Source organism: Pseudochaenichthys georgianus, chromosome 8 (genome assembly GCF_902827115.2).
Source record: "Pseudochaenichthys georgianus chromosome 8, fPseGeo1.2, whole genome shotgun sequence".
Taxonomy (NCBI): Eukaryota; Metazoa; Chordata; class Actinopteri; order Perciformes; family Channichthyidae; genus Pseudochaenichthys; species Pseudochaenichthys georgianus.
In genome coordinates this window covers 14,896,532-14,918,244 of record NC_047510.2, presented here as the reverse complement: position 1 = coordinate 14,918,244, position 21,713 = coordinate 14,896,532, and the positions used below count along the sequence as shown (strand labels likewise).

Below are 21,713 nucleotides of genomic sequence, written 5' to 3'. Positions count from 1 at the left end.
CTTTTGTCGAAATGAGATTTGGAAGCCGTCATGAGTTCATAGATTTTATTAAACATAAGACACTGGTTAAGACTGAGTAACGGTTGGTCAGTAGTGCTGCGATGGCTTTAAATTAACATGCCTGATGAATCATTGATAAACCACATTCAATGTATTATACAAAAAAATATATCAAAGAGAAACAAGTCCTCTAAGCAGGCTCTATAAGCATACACTGATTCAACTGTATAAAATAAATGCAAAGCAAAAGAAAGGGCTGACATGTTTCTTTGATAAAAGGCACCAAATTGTTTAATCGATTTAAAAGTGACGCTCTTTGGTCTCTACAGCTATTTGAACCAATGAACCAGTCCTGTTTTAGTTCTAGAACTTCCTCTGAGGCGGTTCATTTTTCGGTTTGGTTTCCTTGTTATAAAAAAACTACAAGCCAGATTTCCACGACTCTTGGTTCAGGCCAAAGGAGAACCACTTACATCATGGAGTCATGGATCTGATACAGACATCATTTTTAACTAATAGAATCAGCCGCAGCAGAGGTCTGCGCTCGCTGACTGAGCTTCTAGTTACATATGCATTAAGAAATCACGATTTTCCGAGGTACATAATTTGAAACAAAGCTTAACAAGCCAGGGGCAACATTCTCTAATTGATTAAAAGAAGAATGTTATGCTTGATGAGGTAAGAAATGAAAGTAAAACATTATTAAGTCTGAGGGAGGACAGAAACATAATGATAATCATATTAGTAGCAGAGATATACAGCTTTTTAACACAAGGCCACAGGAGGTCATTGGCACCAAAGACAGCTCTAGTAAGCACACTGCAGCCTAATGTAAGCTGACCTTTTGTCTTAATGAGCTCGTAATCCATTTGCAACACAGAACAGCCTGATCTGACTCCCAGTTGAGGATGCTTACATGTAGCATTGGATATCATTTCACAAACTCAGAATGCAGATCAGTGGTGTCTCCCTCTAGTGGGGACAGGACTGAAGGGTGACTTGTGTTCACATCTAGCCCAGTGACGTTGAGAAGAATATACTGTAGGGGGTTAGTATTAGGGCAGGTGCAGAGAAACATACAAGATGCTGCAGTGAAGACATGCACACAAAATGATCTTAACAAAGAAAAGAAAAACCATGGCTAGCAGTGTGTGCAGTAAGAGAAGGCTCAGAGAGACAGCTGCTTCACGCTATTGCACCACTTCTGTTTTCACAAGTGAGACACCTTCATCAATGTTTCGGTAATGTCCATCCTGCAATGTCATTGTGAGGAGACACAGCTTTCAATGCACACAAAGGGAGACACAGCCAAACATACACAGGTCCACATTAACATATATGTGACCACCCTTAAAGTTTGATATTTGAAATCTGCATAACTCCTCTTCTATTGAGACTGAAATGTGGTGAATGTGTGGTCACATGTCTCATCTCCTACGCTCAGAAGTCCAGTATTTTCAGTCAGGGTAGCACAGCCTCCAGCTCAGGGTACTTCTGGAGTCCTCCAAACGCAAACACAGACACCTGCGGGGATGTCCCTCCTGTTTTAGGTGAGGTGGACGGAGCGGAAGGAAGGCCGCAGCTCAGTGATGCGTTGGCGTAAATAGGACATGAATTCAAACATGGTGGCGGCCAGACTCTGGTGGATGAGGTAGCGGGGCAGTCGGCCCTGACAAGACACAAAAAGGGATTTTAAATGTTGTTCTTCAATCACATTGAACACTTTTGAACTGTTATATATACACATATGATTTAAACGTATGCATTTTGTTTATTTTCAAATGCATCTTGAATCATCACCATTTCATGGCTATATGGATGGCAGCTTGATATTGAAATATCTCCACTATATTAATGGATTGCTCATAGATAAAGGACTTATATTGTTTTCTAATCTCAGGCCTTCGTTAGGTCAAATATCTATTTGTTTAGTCACAGTCCCATCAGGGAACCGTTAGTTTGCCTCAGTAGGGCTATACAGAAATCTCTAAGCGTTATTCTTAACGTTGGAATTCTAACTAAACGCTCCACAATTTCTCTTAATTCTTATTTTGCTTGTCTATTTATTCTTTGTAAAGCCAGGATTTCTCCACGGTTACAGATAGATTAGGCTACATTAATAGTATTAGTGTCATACTTTTGGTAGAATTAGATTCCAGTGGTGGCTGTTTTCCACTTGATCAAAACATTACCTATAACTCCAGTGTTGTAAAGTCCAAAGGTAAAACATTATGGAAATAAATATCCAGCTTCATGACATATTTGTGGGTTTTAAACTTCCAAAAATAAAATAAACTGTTGGCTCATGCTTTTTTATTTTAGGATGAGGACATCATAAACTGTGATAGACGAAATGTGAAGCTTTACAAGAAAACCTTAATACAAACAACAACAACAAGACATGGCTCCAGCCCTTTGTCTCAGTGTGTTCTGTATTTCAAATGTTTTTCAGTTGAGTGCAGACTGTTATTCTCACCTTCAGGTCAGTGTTGAGGACCCAGATGAAGGTGCAGACGGACGGGTTGCTGCTGGATTTGAGGACCACAAATCCTCCAGGGCCGTTCTCCCCCCTGATCCCGACAATCCAAAGAAAGAGTAGATCGGAAAGTTAGAGAAGAAAAAGAAAAACAACCACACTTTTGTCAAATCGATAAGATGTTCACGGTCTGACCTGACGTAGCGACCGACTGGAGGTTTGGCGTGGTGGTCGGTTGCCATGCCAGCAGACAGGTAGCAGTCTCGTTTGCGCTCCACCCGCCGCACGTTAACAAAGTCCCTGAAACAAGAAAAATCCATCGGTCAATCAATTTACTTTATGTCAGACCTGCAGTTTGAAAAGAAGAAGAAGAAGAAGAGATGAGAGGAGAGAGGCCTGCTGTTGTACCTCGCAGACACCACCCCCCCTGCTGCTCCTGAGGAGACATCGTATGATACCAGAGTGTTGTCGTCCACCCTCTGAAGGATCTGAGGAGAGGCAGAGACCACTGTTACAGTTTGGAAACACACAATGACAACTGTTCGGATCCAGATTGACTTTATTGTCCCACACAGGGAGAAGAAACACTAGAATATCTTATAAACAATATGACTACAACTTTAATCATAAATAGGAGCCGCAACCAACACTTTTTTTAATTGTCGATCAATCCGACAATTATTTTCTAGATGTATTGTTTGGTCTATAAACGTGTTTAAATGTGTTGTTTTGTCAGTCCAAAGCCCGCAATACTTAATTTGAAATGATAAAGCGGAGAAAACCCATACATTTTTCATACTTGAGGGACCGCAAAAAACATTCATTTTCAAATAGTTTGTGATCATTTCATCAACTAATGGTTGCAGTTCTAATCGTATAACAATAATTATTCAGATGGATGGATACAAGGTGTCACCTGGCAGGAAGAAACCGTTTTGTTCCACTGGACCATCTTCTCTGGTTGCAGGATCACCTCCTGATACACAAGCTCCGCAGTGCACTGCATGAGGCCCTGAACACAACAAAGATACAAACATTTCAAAATGAAGTTTTCCAAACCAGTTTTTTTGTAAACCGTGTCACGTTCCCTCACAGAGGACTAGACCGAGAGCTGGCTACATTAACCAAAGAGGACCTGAACTCACATGCTTTTATTTAATAGATACATCTTATTTTCTTGTTTGTGAACCACTAACCAAAGATCATTTTCTATCATTATGCGATATAAAAAAACAATGCTTTTTGAATCGTGAAGAGAAAGCTTCTTCTTGGTGCCTATCTCTAAAGATTTTCTTTAGAACCAACACACTGCAGGACAGGACTCGACACACACAGGTCATCCAGCTGAAGGGTTGCTATGTGACTCCAGTTGATCTGAAGCCAGTGGAACAGCAGCAGGAAGTCTCTTTCATTTCTGATCTAATGTTAAACCACATCAGTAACAAGTTATTCCACCACCATGTCCTAGGGGTTGCATCAGCTGCAATGTGTGCGTACTTTAGTAATGGCAGAGCAGAAAATAAATAGTGAATTCTGATATAGAGCATGGCTTCACACTGTAGTACAGAATCTACACATTAATTCCAATGAGGCTCAAAATGGCTTAGAAATGATTATAATTAGTGTTGTGTAAACATAGCACTTGCAAAAGCCTATGTTCCATTTGGATGCAAAATTCATATTTGTTTCTTGCCATTTAAAGACTCTTAAGCATGTTAGATGTTGATGATTCTTGGGATATTGTTGTAAATAGCGTTTATGTTAGTCAGGATAATCAAGATATGAAAAATGTTCCATTATCTCATGTCCATTAGTAATATTTGACACATTTGAAAATATTCATGTTAAACAACCAAGACCTAAATGACTGCATGACATGGGCGAGCAATCACATTATTATAGTCTACATTTAATTGACTTTGGATAACTGCTGGGGGATGCCTCAATGCGTTTTATAATGAACGGACACGGCGCTGCTTTACCTTCAGAATGAAAGTCTTTCCATGGAAGGGAATCTCCAGAGTGTAGACAGAGTCTCCCATGTCCTGACAGAACAAAGTACTGTTAGACACACTGACATGAAAGGGGAAGCAGTATGGTATCGATCCAAACGAAAGTAAAATACTTTGTACTTTTCGGTTGGTAGAATACAATTCAGATCATGCCTGCGATTCATTTTTAGCACTGCCGTTTGGAATGATACCAAAACCAAAGCGGAAGAGCAGACACTTCCCTATTGGATACATTACAACATGTAAAAGCCAAATCGTATACTCACATTGTTTTTTTCAAACTTCCAGTTCTCTTCCTGGGCTAGGATCTGTTCCAACACGGACATGGCCTCACGACCCTGTCCCACATACTCCTTCTCCTGGAAGAAAAGGAAAGGAGCCCATGAGTCCTGATCACAGGAGGAGTACACAGACCCTCAGACTGACTCAGGTACCTGTGCAGTGACAGCTCTGCGGCCGAGAGCCTCCTCGTCCAGATCCTCCTCAGAGCCTGTTCAAAGCAAGAGGCAGATTATAAATGGATAACCACATTGGAAAACAAACAGAGCAGACAAACAAAGAGTGTACCTGTATGTATTTAAAAGGGCTCCCACACCTTCTTACAAATATATTCAATCACTTTTTAAGTGATTACATTAGGTCAAATGTCATCAAATGCATGTACCAAGAGAACTCTGTGCTCCATAGCTTCTCTTGGATAACTGGACTTAAACTCACAATGTACATTTTACATTTAATTTAATATTCCATTCCTTACACACTTAATGTTAATAATATCCTGCTTTATATTTTGTTTACTGTAAATTAGTATTTCAACATGTATATTTTCAACTTTTTTGAATGCCGTTTCATTTCAATTTTGAGATGTTTACATTTTAGAATTGTTTAATTCTACTAAACGTTCTACTTATGTGCAATGCCTTGTCTTTTATGCTGCTGCAACGCAAACAAATCCCAAATTGGGTTCAATAAAGTACATCTTATCTTATCTCACAGCATAGTTTAAGACACAGATCAAGGTCATGGCGTGAACTATTATTGATGTGCTGCAGGGTCTGCATCAGGCCATACTGCATGGATGTCCCGCAGATCTTTAACAAAGCAGTCTTTGTACGTCCTTGGTAAGACAAGAGTCCTGGAATTTACATTTTCCGGGCATAGCTGAAGGCTTGCTTAGCGTTCTAGCTTGCAGCTCTTTAACCGGCATCATTTGATTTCAATCCCTGATGCACACACGTTAGGGCACGTTCTCCAGGCAGGTGGTGCATGAACCACTGAGGAGGCAACTCTGGGAGAAACACGCAGGAAGATGACTGTTGACCATTACGATTATAGATATTTCTAAATACATTTTTATGGCCTTGATCTTTTCTCCTCAAACTCACAAACTTTAAAGCTCACCTATTATGCTATATTTGAACAATATATTATAGGGCCATACCTACACAAAACATGTCTCTGAAGTGTTTTGCTGAAAATACCAAACAGACCACCCATTGTAGCCATGCTTCAAACCCCTCTATCTCAAGCCCCCAGGAAGTGCACCGGACTCTGTGCCCGACATTCGTTGTGTCCAAACGGCGGTACTGCAACTTCCGTATCAGTCTGTGACGTCACCCGGCCCAAAACAATTTTTTCCCATTGACTAAAATGGGAAAAGAAACGTCTGTAAATCAGCGGATAATTTTTTTTAAACTAAATAAACTACCCATTATGAACTATTTTATAGCCTTTATTATAATCATTAAGTCCTTAAAGTTGTAAAATGCACTAAAAGCCAATCTAGATGTATTTTCTCTCTCCATTCATTCTAATGAGCCGAGAGTGGGAGCTAGGGGGGCGGGGCTTAAGGGGCAACTCAACTGTGCATGCTCGAGCCAGGCATGATGGGTATTCTGTGACGTTTCGCTTTCTCAAAAGTTGGGCCATTTTGCCTTCATGCGCCAATGAGCAGCTCTCATAGGAAAGAACGAGACCCCGCCTCCCACGCTGTATCCAGTTCTTATTATACATCTATGCTGTATTTCAGCCCCGAGTACCTTTTTATATCCTGCTTTTATACACATACTCTCTCCAGTATAGCGTTAGCTCTGAGTGTTAGCGATGCTTGCTAATTGTAAACACAGACCATATTACTTTTTTTAAAAGTTGCGCATTGTTTCTGATACAGCGACGTTTCTAGAACTTTAAAAGACTAGTGGAAACCAATAACCGGTCTACATAGCAGCGCAGACATCACCTGCGATAGATTCAGGAGGGGAGTAGAACTGCCCGTCTGAAACAGCGCGGGGGTAGATCATGGGCGCTCGCTCACACGCTGCGTGCACCGCTGCCAGGTAGGCTGGTGTCAAAGGAGGAAAGAAAAGTTAAAAAAGGAGAAAAACATTTTTGTGGAGTCATGTTCAAACCTGTCAGGAATCCTTCCCTCACCTCTCTCATCCTCAGCCTCCTGAGTGAGCACCTTGAAGTCGAGGAACCAGGTCTCCAGCCAGGCCACCACGAAGGAAGTGATGGGTATCACGTAGCCAAAGGCATTTACGGAGAGGAGCTGTGTAGAGATAGAAACCAATACCGTCCTCAAGCTGCAGGGTATTAACAGTAAATACATATGGCATATGTTTTGCTAAGGGTACTCTTACTATACCATCAGTCTTTAGTAATCTATTTAAGTGTTTATTTTAGTGGCATTTTGTAACCAAACTGACAATTAAAGGGTTAAAATTCAGAAAATGAATGAATATTTGAGTTGGGATAGACCATGAAAACTAATTCCACCTAGAAGGTAAAAGGTGTGCTGTGTAAGTTGCTAGGAAGAAGGTGAAAAAGATTCTCTGTAATGCATTAAACAACGTGATCATAAAAACTCCCATCAGCTCATTTTCTGGTCAGCAGGCAGAGTAGTGCCGTAGAAGCAGAAGTGAAACGGTTTCTGTGGTTTCAACTGATTGCTGGCATGACACCAGATACACAAGTGTGAAGAAGGAGGGGACACTCACACTGGACACGATGACCTTAACAAGTAGGAAGACGCTGGTCACTAAGGTGGTAACCTGTGGAGGAAGGAGGAATACGTTTCGTGTTATAATCAATATCCAGATCTGCTGATGACAGAGATAATACAGTGTGTGCTTCACTGTGGCTCGCTTACCGCTATAACCCACCAATGCCTCAACCGAAAAGCAGCGTAGCCCACTAGTAGACACAGGAAACGAAACACAGCGAGGAGCTGAGACAAGGAGGAAGGAACAAAAATAGAAAATGTGTTAAAGACGAAGAAGCTTTGGTTTTACTCTAGATCAGTGCTTCTCAAAGTGTGGTCCGTGAGCGCTCCCTAGTGGTCTGTGAGTATATTGGTAAAAATGCACTCGTGGGAATATCTCCGCAATGGAGCGAGGTTAAGTTTAACTTTCGATTGTATGATATAGCCCAGCGCAACACCTTCATCACACATGTTGCCACTTGTTTGTACCATTTTCAGGCGATTTATAATTTGTTCTAGAAAAACGATGTGATTTTTGATATTTGTGGAGTTAGGAGTTCCGCGAGTGTTTTTTATTGGTTAAGTGGTCCTTGGTATGAAAAAGTTTGAGAAACACTGCTCTAGATCAAGATCAAGTTGAAAGTACACAGACTTGGATTGACCCACGTACAAAGATATCAAAGAAGGAATCCCTGTAGTTATAAAGGACGACCTCACTTTTTAACCTCTCCCAGATTGAACTGGATATCTGCAAAAAAACAGAATCCAAATTAGAGTTTTAGCAAAGGCTCTAAAGCTTCCGTCTTTGGAGAAAACATTGACACTCACATTCAGCTCTATAATCCACAGAAGGGAGATGAAGAGCAGATCGAATGTCACGAAGAGACAGAAGGTGCGGCGGACATCAGAGATGGCCTTGCGCTCTGCGGGTGTTACCAACAGGTAGGGGGACGGGAAGGACAGCGACGTAGAGTAGGATGTATTCAGGGAGGCGATGGCAGGGAGGCTGCCCCCCAGCTCCCCATAGTCTCCACTCGGCATTCCTGCGCTGACACAGGATACTCCCCCTGCAACAAGGGAGATAAGGGCCAACCAAAAAATGAGGAGAATGTGAATAAAAAAGGGCAATAGAAATCTGAATGTTCACCCAATGAGGGGGTAAAAACCCCTTTTCAAAGCTGAGTATTAAAGTATAGAAACTGCTTCGTTTCCAATGTGTGCTACAGCAGCGTCCAAATAATAGGAAATGTTTTTGTAAAGGAGTTCTAATAAGATTTATAAACTTGAGATTAAGATGAGGTCCACAGGTGTGCATTTATCTTGTTTTCATCAGGGCAACATCTTATTGAAAATGTTTGGTGAATAAACTATGATGTAAAAGGGAATTGTTTTTGCAACATGTTTTAATTTGTATAGAAATGTGTATACTAGTGTAGGGATGCATACCGGTATCCGGTATTATTATTACGGTATTATACCGTACCGAAATCAGATCCGGTTTAGATACTTTAAAAAAATAATAATATTTTTTTTCATTTATTTTAAAAGTGAGTCCGTGGCCCGTGATGGCGGGTGTTATAAATTAGATTGCATAATCGTTTTTCTTCATATTTTATGTATTTTTCACTGTTTGTTCAATACTAGAAAGGTAAAAGTCCCATAAAAAGGACTGATGGGATTTGTTTTCTCTCACCAGTGAAGGTAAATGTTGATTTTAAAGATGAGATTTGTTTGTTTGTGCAAGAGATCTCATGACCATTATTACAGGAAGCAGCAGAGTATGAATGTCTACTTCCTTCAATGTTTTCGCTGCCATGGATGCAGTCTCATGACTTTCCTCACCTCAGGCCATTTGATCAGGAATAGGATACAAAAACAAACATGATCCATGATATTTTTGGATGCTCATTCAAATATGTTGATGATGAAAACCTTTTCCATGTTTAATGATTTATTGTCTAGCTAGATGAGATTGAGACAAACTGTTAAAAGGTGTCGATGTGAGTTTATCACCTCTCTACATGTAGGCCCATAGTTTTTTTTGAATTAATTTCTTTATGTTGCACACAAAAAAAACTACATGACACAGGGACGACAACCTGGATTACACAGAATATATTTTATCATCTGTTTAATAACTTTATGTGCCGCAAGATGTTTGAAAGGTGGTCCATGATACAGGATAAAACCTTCAGTAAAGCAAATAATGCGCATTTTAAAAGGCAAACTGTTAGTATGTTATAGGAGGCTATTGGAGCATGTATTTGAGGCTGTTGCTAGCAATGACTGCTTGATTTGTGGCACAATGGTTGTAAAAGGGAAGGAGTCTGTTTGAACACGGTGAATAACGATCAGTCAAACCCGAGCAAGTTTCAATTGTCTCTTTGGCTTTTTCTAGACAATACACTTGATGTTTACAAGCATCATGTGACATCCCCGGTTTATATATATTCACCTACAATAGAAATACACTGCTACGTTAATCATCAGCAGTGGTCATGACGTTTTCAAATCTTTAAAACACTAATAAAATGTTGTTTTCACTTTCAGCTAAAAAACAAACAACTGTCTCAAGGTGCTTCAGTATCTGTCAGGTGAGCTCACAAGCTAACCTACCCATGTCAACAATAACACAAGACATAGAAAGATAATAACCAGGTTCTCAGATACACACTTATGGTTAACCATTTGAAACAAAAGGATATACATCGATTGAAGTTTAGCTAGCTAACTTACAGCTGAGCTAAGCTATCACGGTTAGCTAACACCGGCTAACTTACCTTCTAAGCAAGTTACTCTTATTTGCTAACTGTTACCCCATGAAGAATCATGTCACACACACGTCATGTCTTTAGTTAACAGCTACAGGAAGCAACGCTATGAATCAAGGAAATAACGTGGATATTATTGAGCATTTACTTATTTCATAAAACAAAAAATGTAACGTATTAAACTTACTTGATTTACAGCACCATCACCATCGCCTAACGTTCCCAGTTCTTCCGGGCTGATGTATCAAAGACTAATCTTGCCGCAAGAGGAATCACTGCCTCGCTGCTCCGAACATAGACGCTCCAAAGCGCTGATAATCACAGGACGAAACTAACTCTGGCCGTTTCTCAATCGCAAGTAAAACTGCTGCAGAGCAACTATTTCAAATATACTACGTCATCGAGTGGCGCCGAAGGACTGTTTAAGGCCCAATCCCAAACCACTCCCTCGACCCTACCCCTCCGTGATGGAGTGAATTCCGTCTGTAGCCACACTCGCAGCTCAACGAGGCTCCTCCTGTCAGATGGAGGGTGTAAATACAGCAGCAAGTTTTGGGACGGCCTCCCCCATAGACATATAAAGAGTAGACGCCGCATCGACCGCTGCTGCCTATTGGCGCTGACGAGCCGTGGGGCCGCCATCTTGGACCGGTCACCCGCTCCACTCAGTGTAATCTGTCTGGCAGGCGCAATGAAGTGTCAGCGCATTTTATCAATCATAACTCGCTGAATACAAAACTGATTTTCACGGGGGGGGGTTTTCTGCAAACGTCATATATGTAGGCATGATACCGGACACATGATTCGGCGTATTTTAATATTCATAGTAGGCTTAACAGCAATAGAATATTCTGGTATTTGATAGCCTATGTTATGTATGATAGGTATTTTGCAAAAGACACACGATATATAATATATACACACACACACACATAAAAAAACACTAATGGTCTATATATGATAGAGAAGCATATTGTGTAGGCCTATACTCAGCTATTTTAATAAGTTGAAAAATGAAGAAACAATAATACATTATACATAGACAGAAGTTATATATCAGTAAAAATGAATATCTATGTCATAAAAAATGAAAATGTACTTCTACATCTATATAAAAAATGTAAATGTTCAAGTTAAACACAAGAACATGACACCACCCCGCCCAAACCATATTTACACAAAGTTGCTCATGACACCCGAATGCCCCGTGCATGCGGCTCCTCCAAAGCATGACTGAGAACCTCTTTCTCATATCTTTGTCTTTGGGAAACCATCAAAATAAAAACGGGAGATTTGAGAGTCAACACAAAAACATTTTAAGAAGGAGGTCAAGCTTATTTTCTTCCTTCTTCTTCCTAGATAGATTAGATTAGATTTTAGATTTAGATTAGGACCCTTTGTGTTTCAGGTGACAAAGACTTCGTCAGGTAATATGCAATGGGAGCCTTCCAATGTCCGTGTAGGCCAACCACCATGAACACAAGAGCCTCAGTAGCAGCATCGGTCTCATTGTTTCCATCACCCATGTCTACAAAAGCAGACATTGACTGGTTATGTGGATTATATTGCACATGTTTTCTGATGGCCATGTCATCCAACATGAGTGAAACACATCCATATTTAGCCTGGTCGTCCTGGCATCTTCTCTCCAGCATATCCAGCATCATCTTGTTCAGGCCAGGCTTGCCATCCACCGAACACAGCCACCTGTAAAAAAATTGAGAAGTAGCTATTTAACGTACTTGCAACCGTAATTTCCAAAAATGAAATTGAACAACATTAAGACTACCTTTTTGTTGTAGTCTCTCTGAGGTATTTGTATGCCTTTGGACCATGTAGATGGAGTGTGAGGGCACATTCTCTGTGGTCCTTGGAGTACTCATGGCCCTGCTTTGCCTTGAAGTCTATTTGAAGATCTGAAATTGTATGAGAAAAAATTAATAAGTCCCCTTCATATAATAACAAAGGAGTTTAATAAAGAGTGTAAGAGTAAGATGTACATGAATTTCAAAGTGCTAATTTCATTTACCTGAGTAGAAATCAAGCCTCTTTGAGTTCTTCATTAATGAGGTTCTTTTCCCTCAAATCCCCCAAAAGAGTCCTCACTGTGGTCTCTGCCCTCTTTTCTCTAGCCATGGCATTCTTCCTCTCTCGCTCGAGACTCTCCACTCTTGCTAAAGCTTCATTGAGTCTGGCCAGTAGGAGAAGCAGGCGAGACATAGCTATGATCCTAGAAAGAGGGATGAACATGGTTTGAGTGATGTTTCACTTCACACACATCACTTTGACACAACTAGAGTATGGCCCACATTATTTCTTATAGTCATCACCTGTCAAAGCCACTGCCAGCATCATGGTGTGTGTGTGTGTGTGTGTGTGTGTGTGTGTGTGTGTGTGTGTGTGTGTGTGTGTGTGTGTGTGTGTGTGTGTGTGTGTGTGTGTGTGTGTGTGTGTGTGTGTGTGTGTGTGTGTGTGTGTGTGTGTGTGTGTGTGTGTGTGTGTGTGTGTGTGTGCCAGGAATGCATGTTCAACATGTCTTCAATTGTGTGTGTATGTGTTTATTTGTGAGTGTGTTTAATATGAGTGGCAGCAAACAAGAGAGATTTTACTTTGTCTAGGACCATTATGAATGATGTTGAAAATAGAAATACTCACATCATTAGGCTGAGGTTGTGAGTGTGAGGTTGAAGCTTCTGGGTCGTCCTGAGGGGCCACAGACAGGCTCTCTTCAGCTTTTCTGGAAGTAGACGTAGTCCTGCCCTTTTCTGGCTAAAATGAAAAAGCAGAATCACACACACACACACACACACACACACACACACACACACACACACACACACACACACACACACACACACACACACACACACACACACACACACACACACACACACACACACACACACACACACACACACACACACACACACACACACACACACACACACACACACACACACACACACACACACACACACACACACACACACACACACACACACACACACACACACACACACACACACACACACACACACACACACACACACACACACACACACACACACACACACACACACACACACACACACCACCCTGCCCTGTTATTGATAATAGAATATTTACATTTATGAATGCTAATAACCGTATGATGATACACCTACTCTTTGGAGGTGAACCGGGAAGCTGAAGATGGAGGGAATAACACCATCTCTGAGTCGGACAATCTGTCCTGTCCTGTCAAACTCGTCCTGCTTACAATGCTCACTGCAAATCACGGATGACTCGCTTGCAGTGAACCCTTCCCTCCTCAAAGCAACTTCCCACTTCTTTCTCATATCTTTGTCTTTGGGAAACCTTCAAAATAAAAACGGGAGATTTGAGAGTCAACACAAAAACATTTTAAGAAGGAGGTCAAGCTTATTTTCTTCCTTCTTCTTCCTAGATAGATTAGATTAGATTTTACTGTATTCATCCCACAACGGGGACATTCACTTGTTACAGCAGCGATTTATAAAGTCTCAGTTGGCCATGAACATAATGTTTGCTGGCTACGATTTCGCTGGCGGACATCAATACAGTACAATAATATTCTATTTACAAAATACAACCAATTATAATGTTGAATCTTACTTGTGAAAAGTAATCCCCCGACCCCTGTTCGCAATCGTCCGCCGATTTGCACAGCAATATGCTGCACAGTGCTCTGGCATCTTGAAACCTCTGCTGTCTATGGGTAGAATGTCTGTAGGATGACCGGTCCAAGATGGCGGCCGTATTTCTTGCGCCCCAGCAGCCAATGCGGCGTCTACTCTTTATATGTCTATGGCCTCCCCTCTCTCCGGCAGAAACAGGAAATGCCGTAACTGTATATAACAACGGTTTCAAATCAGCATCTCTTTGACAACAAGTTTAAATGAATAACTCAAATAAAACTCCAAACATCTTTCCTTGTGTTTCAAAGCTCTTTTAGTTTTAAACCTGATGTTTATAAGCTTCTTAGTTTTTGCAATGGTCTGTAAATATACACAACTTTATAATAAAAATGCACACATTTACCTTTTTCTAGACTAAACACAGGTTTGATCCTAAGTTAAAAACATATGAGGTTATAATGAGGTTGTTAAAGGTCGCATGTCATGCTTTTCCGGTTATTACCCGTCCCCTTGTGTGTTATGAAGGTTTATATGCATGTAAACGGTGTGCAGAGTCAAAACCCTCAAAGTACACCCTGTAGCGAGTAAAACTTTAACACAGAAAATACCTCCCCAAAACGCCTCGTTGGTGAAACGTCATCATCCATTTGATTCTTCCGGGGACATCTGATGTCATGTCGTACCCGGAACGAAATGGACCAATCCGTGGAGCCGTTACGTTACGTCCGTGGAGCCGTTACGTTAAGCCCCCGCTGATTGGTCCAAATTGACCAATCCACGGACTTCCTCATACACACACTCAGTGCATGCAGCTCTGCTGATCTCTCCTCCCTGGCTGCAGGCTGATAACAGATAGTTGGGATCGCGGCGAAATTCTCTCTGCAGACCCATTCTCACAGCGTTTATCAACCTTTTTCTTACTCAATATCAAGCCACACTTATTGTTTTTACTTCGGCTGTGACTTTGTGTGTGATCAGGGTGAGTTTGGCTGTGTTTCGCTGTGTATCGCTAAACAAGGAAATCACACCTCCACGGAGCTCAGCGCGATTCACAACGTCCCGACTGGTCCCGACCAATCGGAGCACACTGGGCTCACAGGGAGGGGGGGCAAGAGCTGCAACGAGCCATTTAGTGGAGAGAGTGAATACACATACTTTACAGAGATGCTGTATGCGAAACCAATGTGAGTTTGGAAAATTGCACAGTATAAATCTATTCTAGTAGACCTCAACAATGGAATTATGATCAGTGGAAATGGCCATGACCTGGGACCTTTAACATCGCCGTTTATCAGTGGATGTTTGCTGGAACTACTTGTAAACAGCGTCTTTCCTGACTGACACACACAGCGTGACTCCGGTCAGGTAGAGACCGGTCTCAAGTCAGCACCGCTGCAGACTCGCTGTTTGAGGGCTTGATAGCCCACTCCCCCTCCACACTCGTTGATTTGGAACAGCCCTCAATATGGCGGACCCTCCGCGTGAACGCGCAAACGGAGGGGTGTAGAGGGCGGTTTGGGAATGGGCCTACATGCATGTTAAATGCCCAGCATTCTGCGCCACTCTATGACGTAGTATAATTGAAATAGTTGCTCTGCAGCATGTGTACTTGCGATTGAGAAACGGCCCGTGTCTGCTTTAAATGATTTTTGGGAGGAACACACATTTCAACAATAAAACAAAAGTCACCATTTACTTGTTCAAAACTGACATTGCCTAAGAGATAAGCAATATGTCATAGCCTGTCACATACCGAGAGGACTCCATGCGGAACAACACATACGCACTTTGTGTTACCACAGACCTGGACCCGAGGAAAAAAAGTGTCTTCCAATTTCCTTTTTTTTGTGTGCTCTCCTACCGATTTAGAGTTAAAAAAAACATCTTGCAATTTAGACTTTTTTTATTTTATTTTAAAATGTTACAGTATGTCTGTAGAGGATGTCGGGACCATAAAAAAGACAGCCAAAATGAACAGATAGACTATGTAACGTATTATGGTTATAGAGTGATATTAATACAATAACACATTCACCTTTATTTAAAACATAACTAAGTAATAAGTAATTGATCTGAACATTGCTGTTTATTTGGTCAATACAAAACTAGCTTGTTTTTTGGTGAATCTTTCCAGATCTTCAAAGACTTTGTAGTCAATGTACTGGGAAAGTACCTCATTGGACTCCAGTCAGCACGGGCAGTAGGGTCATCTTGACTAGTTTTATGGATGTGGTCTCCATTTGACCATGCTCACAGAAACAAAGCTTGCATTCCTGAGGCAATTCTCATTTGTCATGGCTCACTTAAAATAAAACCAACAATAAGACATACGTGCTACTCTTGGCCCACAGAGGGCCATGTCTTTCCAGCTCGTCCCTATCTGTCTCTATGTATCTATCTGTGCGCTCATGGAGCCTCCTGCATCTCCCCCCCTTCTTCTTGACCCTCTTCTATCCCAGGTGTGACATTCTCATCTCTCTCATCATCTGAGAGCTCAAAATCTTAATCTTCCTGAACTATCTGGTACAGAAAATGTCTGCTTCAGTTCCGTCTCCTGCAACAATATTGAGTCATAAAGTCCATGAAGATGGTCCTGATGTCCACTAGAATGGACATTTATAAAAGGGCTGTTATTTGAAAACTTGAATTATTGAATTGCTTTCAGCAACTAATTATATAGTTCCTCACATGTGAACATATATGATTTTCATGGTAAAAATTACAATTATTCAACAATATTTGACTCTCCTACTTTTTCTATACAATTTTGTTTTTCGTATGCCAGCCATTTTGGATGAAAAGAAAGAGGAACTTCCCAGCATGCAATTTTAACCAATGACATATCACTGGAAAGACCAGGATGTCCTCTGTACAGTACAGGGATCGATAGAGTAGCTCAAAAGAGCAAAAGGAGATGCATGTTAACAAAATGTCCACTACAGTGGACATTTTCAATGGGCTGGGTCCCAGGAGGATATTACGAAGTGTAGTACTGCAGCAATAACGTTTGTTATACAATGCATTTATTGTTATTAAATGTGTACTCTTGATATTATGTGTGAGTTATCTTCTTTTCTCACTATTATTTTTACTTACTTATCCTTGTACTGCCTGCTTCGGAAATCTTAGTTTACCTATGGTCATACGAATATATCTATTTTTTATTTAAATTGCGTTAGGTACGATTGTTTAGTCTTTAAACTGTTGTGTTTGCTTTTTTTGACGGTACATTTTTTTAGAATCCATAGTACACACTGCTCTCTGGTGGACAGAGTGTATAACTACATAACGCCGACTGGACTTTTATTTTGAATGGTTAACCGGAAGTACGAACATTTATTTATCTAGCTCAGGGGTGTCCAAACTTTTAAGGGCCACATGCAGAAAAATATACGAAGGGCTGGGCCACTCTCTAGAGGTGAGGTATATTGCCTCATAATTTCAGTTATAAGTTAGCAAAATTAATCAAATGTAGGTAAATTATGCTTGATAATTGAAAATGCCTTAAGAAACAAACAGCCTCCATCCCAGCTCTCCAGGGTTTCATTTATTGTGTTGGCAGCTCATGCCTTACAACAGAAGCCTCAGTTTGCTTATAATAAGGGGAAATATGAAGGGTATATTTCAAGCTTGTTAGGTAAATAAGTTATTGGGCCTTTTTTCTTATCAACTAAGATTTATTAGAAAATGTTTTTCCAACTTTAATTGACTGAATTTATTTGAAAAGTGGGCTTATTAAAGGTGGGGTAGGTACGTTTCAGAAACCGGCTCGAGATACACTTTTTGTTATATTCCATGGAATTCTCTTAACATCCCGATAGCAATGAATATCTTAAGTGCTTTGACAAAAAATCCATAAAAAATGTTCATCTGTAGAAGCCGTAATACTGTAAAAAGTACAACCAATCCGTTTAGCCGATGGCCTACCTGCCTGTCAGCCTTCCATCGGGGCACACATTTATCTCGTGCCCTCATTGGTCATGTGCGCGTTCGTGTGTGTTGGAGGAGGGGCTCTATAAGGAAGTGGCAGATTTTCTCCGGTTGTGTATTTTCAAATTCTAGCGATCTCGAGCCGGTTTCTCAAACTTACCTACCCCACCTTTAATCAGTGTTGGGACTAACGCGTTACTGTAACGCCGTTATTTTTTGGCAGTAACTCAGTTACCGTTACTACATGGTGCGTTACTCCGTTACTGCGTTAGTTTTTTTATATAGTCAACAGCCAGGTGAACAGAGATGAGAACTATACTTAAGTACAGTACTTGAGTAAATGTACTTAAATACTTCCTGTGTCACATGCGGAGACGGGCTGTGGGCGTGTTTGTGTTGTTTACTAACAAGACTATCATGGCGGCGGCGGAGCTCAAGTCTAGTTTCTCCATCTGGAGATATTCTCACTATTTCACTTTTGTCGAGCACAAAGAAAAGAAAGTTTTAGTTAAATGTAAGTTGTGTCCTGGCGGGTCAAAGAGCCTATCTACTGCCCAAACCAGTCATTCAAATCTCTTAAAACATCTGCAAAAACAACATGCTGGGACGAAGCTAGTAGCTAAGACCACAGAGACTCAGCCGACGCCACTCCACCTCCACCTGCACCTAAGTAACAGCGGCTGGATTTTAACCAAGGGACTGCTAGACAGGGAAAAGTCGATAAAGCCATTGCACGGTATGTTGTAGAACACATGCAGGCTATTGCTACAGTGGAGTCACCCGCTTTCAGGGAGCTAGTTAGCATGATAGCATGTCCGGGCGGCACACGGCATATGAAACGGAAAACTTTTTCCAACTACCTGGAGAAAGAATATACAAAAATGTAAAGCCAGCTAATATCGATGCTATCCAGATTGCATATAATGCATGTCAAGTTGATCAACAGATTGTATTATTCTCCAATGCAATAACAGTACTGAAATGAAGGCTATAAGGGCATTAATATAATGGGAGCTCATTTTTAAGTAACTAAAACGTTACTTTTCACAGTAACGCATTACTTTTTGGTGTAAGTAATCAGTAAAGTAACTGAGTTACTTTTGAAATGAAGTAACTAGTAATGGTAACTAGTTACTGGTTTTCAGTAACTAGCACAACACTGCCTTTAATACATGAATATTACTCTGTAATATATTTCTACATATATATATTTAAGAAGTACAATATAAGACAAGCACACGTTTCATTTGTGGGCCGTATTACATTGTACTTTTTTTAATTTGCTGAGGGTCAAAATGTCCACATTTGGCCGCCGGTCCGTAGTTTGGACACCCCGGTTAGCTTGATGCTATTATTATGTACTTACTCAATATGACCACTAGAGGGTGCTCAGTGTACCAATGATTTACATTCTCTGTATACTAGTGATGTTACGTTCACGAACGATCCGATTCTTTTGAACGGGTCTTTGGTACGAACGAAGGGAACCGAGTCGTACTTGGTGAGAGCCGTTCTTCAGTGGTACAGGTACAACCAACACACTCTCACTCCATAATCGTCCAGGAGCGACGTTTGGTCAGTGTCCGTGGCGTGCAGTTGTGACGCTCCTAGGCTCCTTCAGCGTCATAAAGGGACGGAAATAGCTTTCAACTGATTGCAATGTATTCCCATCTGCAGCGGGATTTGACGCTCATGGAAGCACGGCATTCGTTTGTGTCGGCTGCCCTTAAAGGCAATGTGAGCGTCCATTCTCATTGGATAACGGAGAATTGTACACCCGGAAGTAAGTATTCGCCTTACTGTCGATTGATTTTACAGTGATATCTGCACTACTCATCGACTAAATAACACCAGATTATCCTTGTTAATTACACAACATTGATTGGTTTAAATTGTGTGAAATGCTTTTGTATTTTTCCCCTTCGATTCCGAGAAACAAATATTTTTTCGGAGTAAAGGATGGCAGAAGACACTACACTACCCAGAATCCCCAGCTATCGTTTGGACTACACCATTTGCTCTGTTTGACAAACCCCGTTTTTTTTCACCATTCATTCCAATGGCTGGCGTCTATGTCACGTGATCTTCAAATTTCTCCCTGCAGAAAAAAAAACATGGCCGAACTTCGTTTTATTTTAGGTGGAAAATGCCTATTTTAAAGTTAGTTTGGCCATTAAAATGCGTTTTGATGCTTGAAATATGAGTTGTTATTTCAGATTATGTGTGCAGTGGATGTACATGATCTTTAGTTTGCTAGTTATTACGAAGATTACTTCAGGAAATTGCGTCCATAGAACGTTTTCATTGTTACCAAGGTGGTTGCTCGGGACGCTGCTACCGATATTATTTCTGTTATGTTGTGTAACTGTTTAATGGTGTTATCTTTATTGCTACCCCCTTCCCCGTAAATGTATAGTGTTGGTCCACAGCGCAAACATATTAAATCCGCATCTAAAGATACGTTATTTTCCCCTGTGCAATTCCAGTCTCACATCTCACAGCACATCGTCATTAACAAATACCGGAAACAGACCGAAAACATTTAAAAAAAATAAAAAAAATACTTTATTCCGAGTGTGCTTGCCTTTCTCTTTGAAAGTCATCACATAACGGCATTGTAATACACGGTTCGGCTGCATTAAATATTACATATCTGCCGTAGTTCTGTATTTATACAGCCCTGATGAGAAGACTTCTAGACAAACATGAGGAACTGAAAACGTGACGTGGATCATAAATATATCAGCCATTAAACAACATCTTACATTTATTTTCACACAATACGTCTCCTTGCAGTATCAGCACTAATTCGGCTGACTTTTATATTTGATCCAATTGGAAGATATGCTATATTTACACCATAAAGGTGCACAGCTGATATAAAGGGACACCTAGTGGTTAAAGCATGTTATTGAATTTCATTATTTTTATTATTAGATATTAATAGGATCCCTATAAAGTATATTCATTACTCGTTATTCTCTACTAATAGTTAATTAAAGACTGTATATAATGACTATTTTGCACATCCCTTTCAAGATTTCAAGATTTTCCAAGGTTTATTGACATATCATATAGGCCTACACAACTATGGTGTAGTTATGCATTGAATGAAAAACTTGGGTTGCAGGTTCCTCAATAGTGCATTACAAGACATCTATCAATATTTGTGCATACCTCCAGCAATGTTAACTATGTTGAAGCACTTATTTTAACTGATATTATACATAATGTATTATACTCTTATAAGATCTATGTAGATATTTCATCTCCGGCCTTGTCAGGTATTGAACAATCAATAAATAAAGAACACAGAATTGTTAAATATAAAACACAGAATTTGTGTAATTATACTAAATGATTTACAAATAAACACCACTGCATATTTACAACTGTTACACATGCTGATGTAACGCAAATGTTTCCAACTTGGGATCAATAAAGTATATCTTATCTTAAGCTGATCGATGGCTACTGCCATATTTGCAAAATTTGCCTCTGAACCTTGATAAGTGCATGTTTCAGGCTTATCAATTAATGTAAACGCGGTGGACCCGTTCAAATCCAGTTTTGGGCAGTCTGCCGTGATTCCATCCCATTTCAAGTGCTGTTCGAGGCTCGGTGTAACCCTCGGAGCACACTCTCCAATCACAGAGCTTGAGGACTATCACGGGGTTTGTCAAACAGAGCACATGGTGTAGTCCAAACGATAGCTGGGGATTCTGGGTAGTGTAGTGTCTTCTGCCATCCTTTACTCCGAAAAAATATTTGTTTCTCCGAATCGAAGGGGAAAAATACAAAAGCATTGCACACAATTTAAACCAATCAATGTAGTGTAATTAACAAGGATAATCTGGTGTTTTTTAGTCGATGAGTAGTGCAGATATC

General features: G+C 40.5%; 1 protein-coding gene and 2 long non-coding RNA genes across 4 annotated transcripts; all 3 read right to left on the bottom strand.

Annotated features, from left to right (window-relative positions):
- Positions 1–31: 31 nt before the first annotated feature.
- Positions 32–10,697, bottom strand: stard3 (StAR related lipid transfer domain containing 3). 2 transcript variants are annotated; one of them, XM_034089100.2, is made up of 15 exons: positions 10,427–10,697; positions 8,297–8,535; positions 8,139–8,216; positions 7,637–7,714; positions 7,485–7,538; positions 6,919–7,036; positions 6,728–6,829; positions 4,923–4,978; positions 4,755–4,847; positions 4,459–4,521; positions 3,393–3,488; positions 2,885–2,964; positions 2,672–2,776; positions 2,477–2,570; positions 32–1,669 (listed from the first exon to the last, which is right to left on the bottom strand). In XM_034089100.2, exons 2-15 carry the CDS (start codon positions 8,507–8,509, stop codon positions 1,547–1,549), a joined length of 1,353 nt encoding a protein of 450 aa, XP_033944991.1. In that variant the 5' UTR covers positions 8,510–8,535; positions 10,427–10,697; the 3' UTR covers positions 32–1,546. The 2 variants fall into 2 exon arrangements, with proteins under 2 accessions (XP_033944991.1, XP_033944995.1); XM_034089104.2 differs by lacking the exon at positions 8,139–8,216.
- Positions 10,698–11,388: 691 nt separating this feature from the next.
- Positions 11,389–12,409, bottom strand: LOC139434315 (uncharacterized). Its single transcript, XR_011643675.1, has 3 exons — positions 12,269–12,409; positions 12,029–12,155; positions 11,389–11,946 (listed from the first exon to the last, which is right to left on the bottom strand). It is a non-coding gene; the product is annotated as an uncharacterized lncRNA (long non-coding RNA).
- A 490-nt stretch (positions 12,410–12,899) lies between these two features.
- Positions 12,900–13,994, bottom strand: LOC139434316 (uncharacterized). The gene is made up of 3 exons (XR_011643676.1): positions 13,873–13,994; positions 13,404–13,596; positions 12,900–13,008 (listed from the first exon to the last, which is right to left on the bottom strand). It is a non-coding gene; the product is annotated as an uncharacterized lncRNA (long non-coding RNA).
- Positions 13,995–21,713: the final 7,719 nt, after the last annotated feature.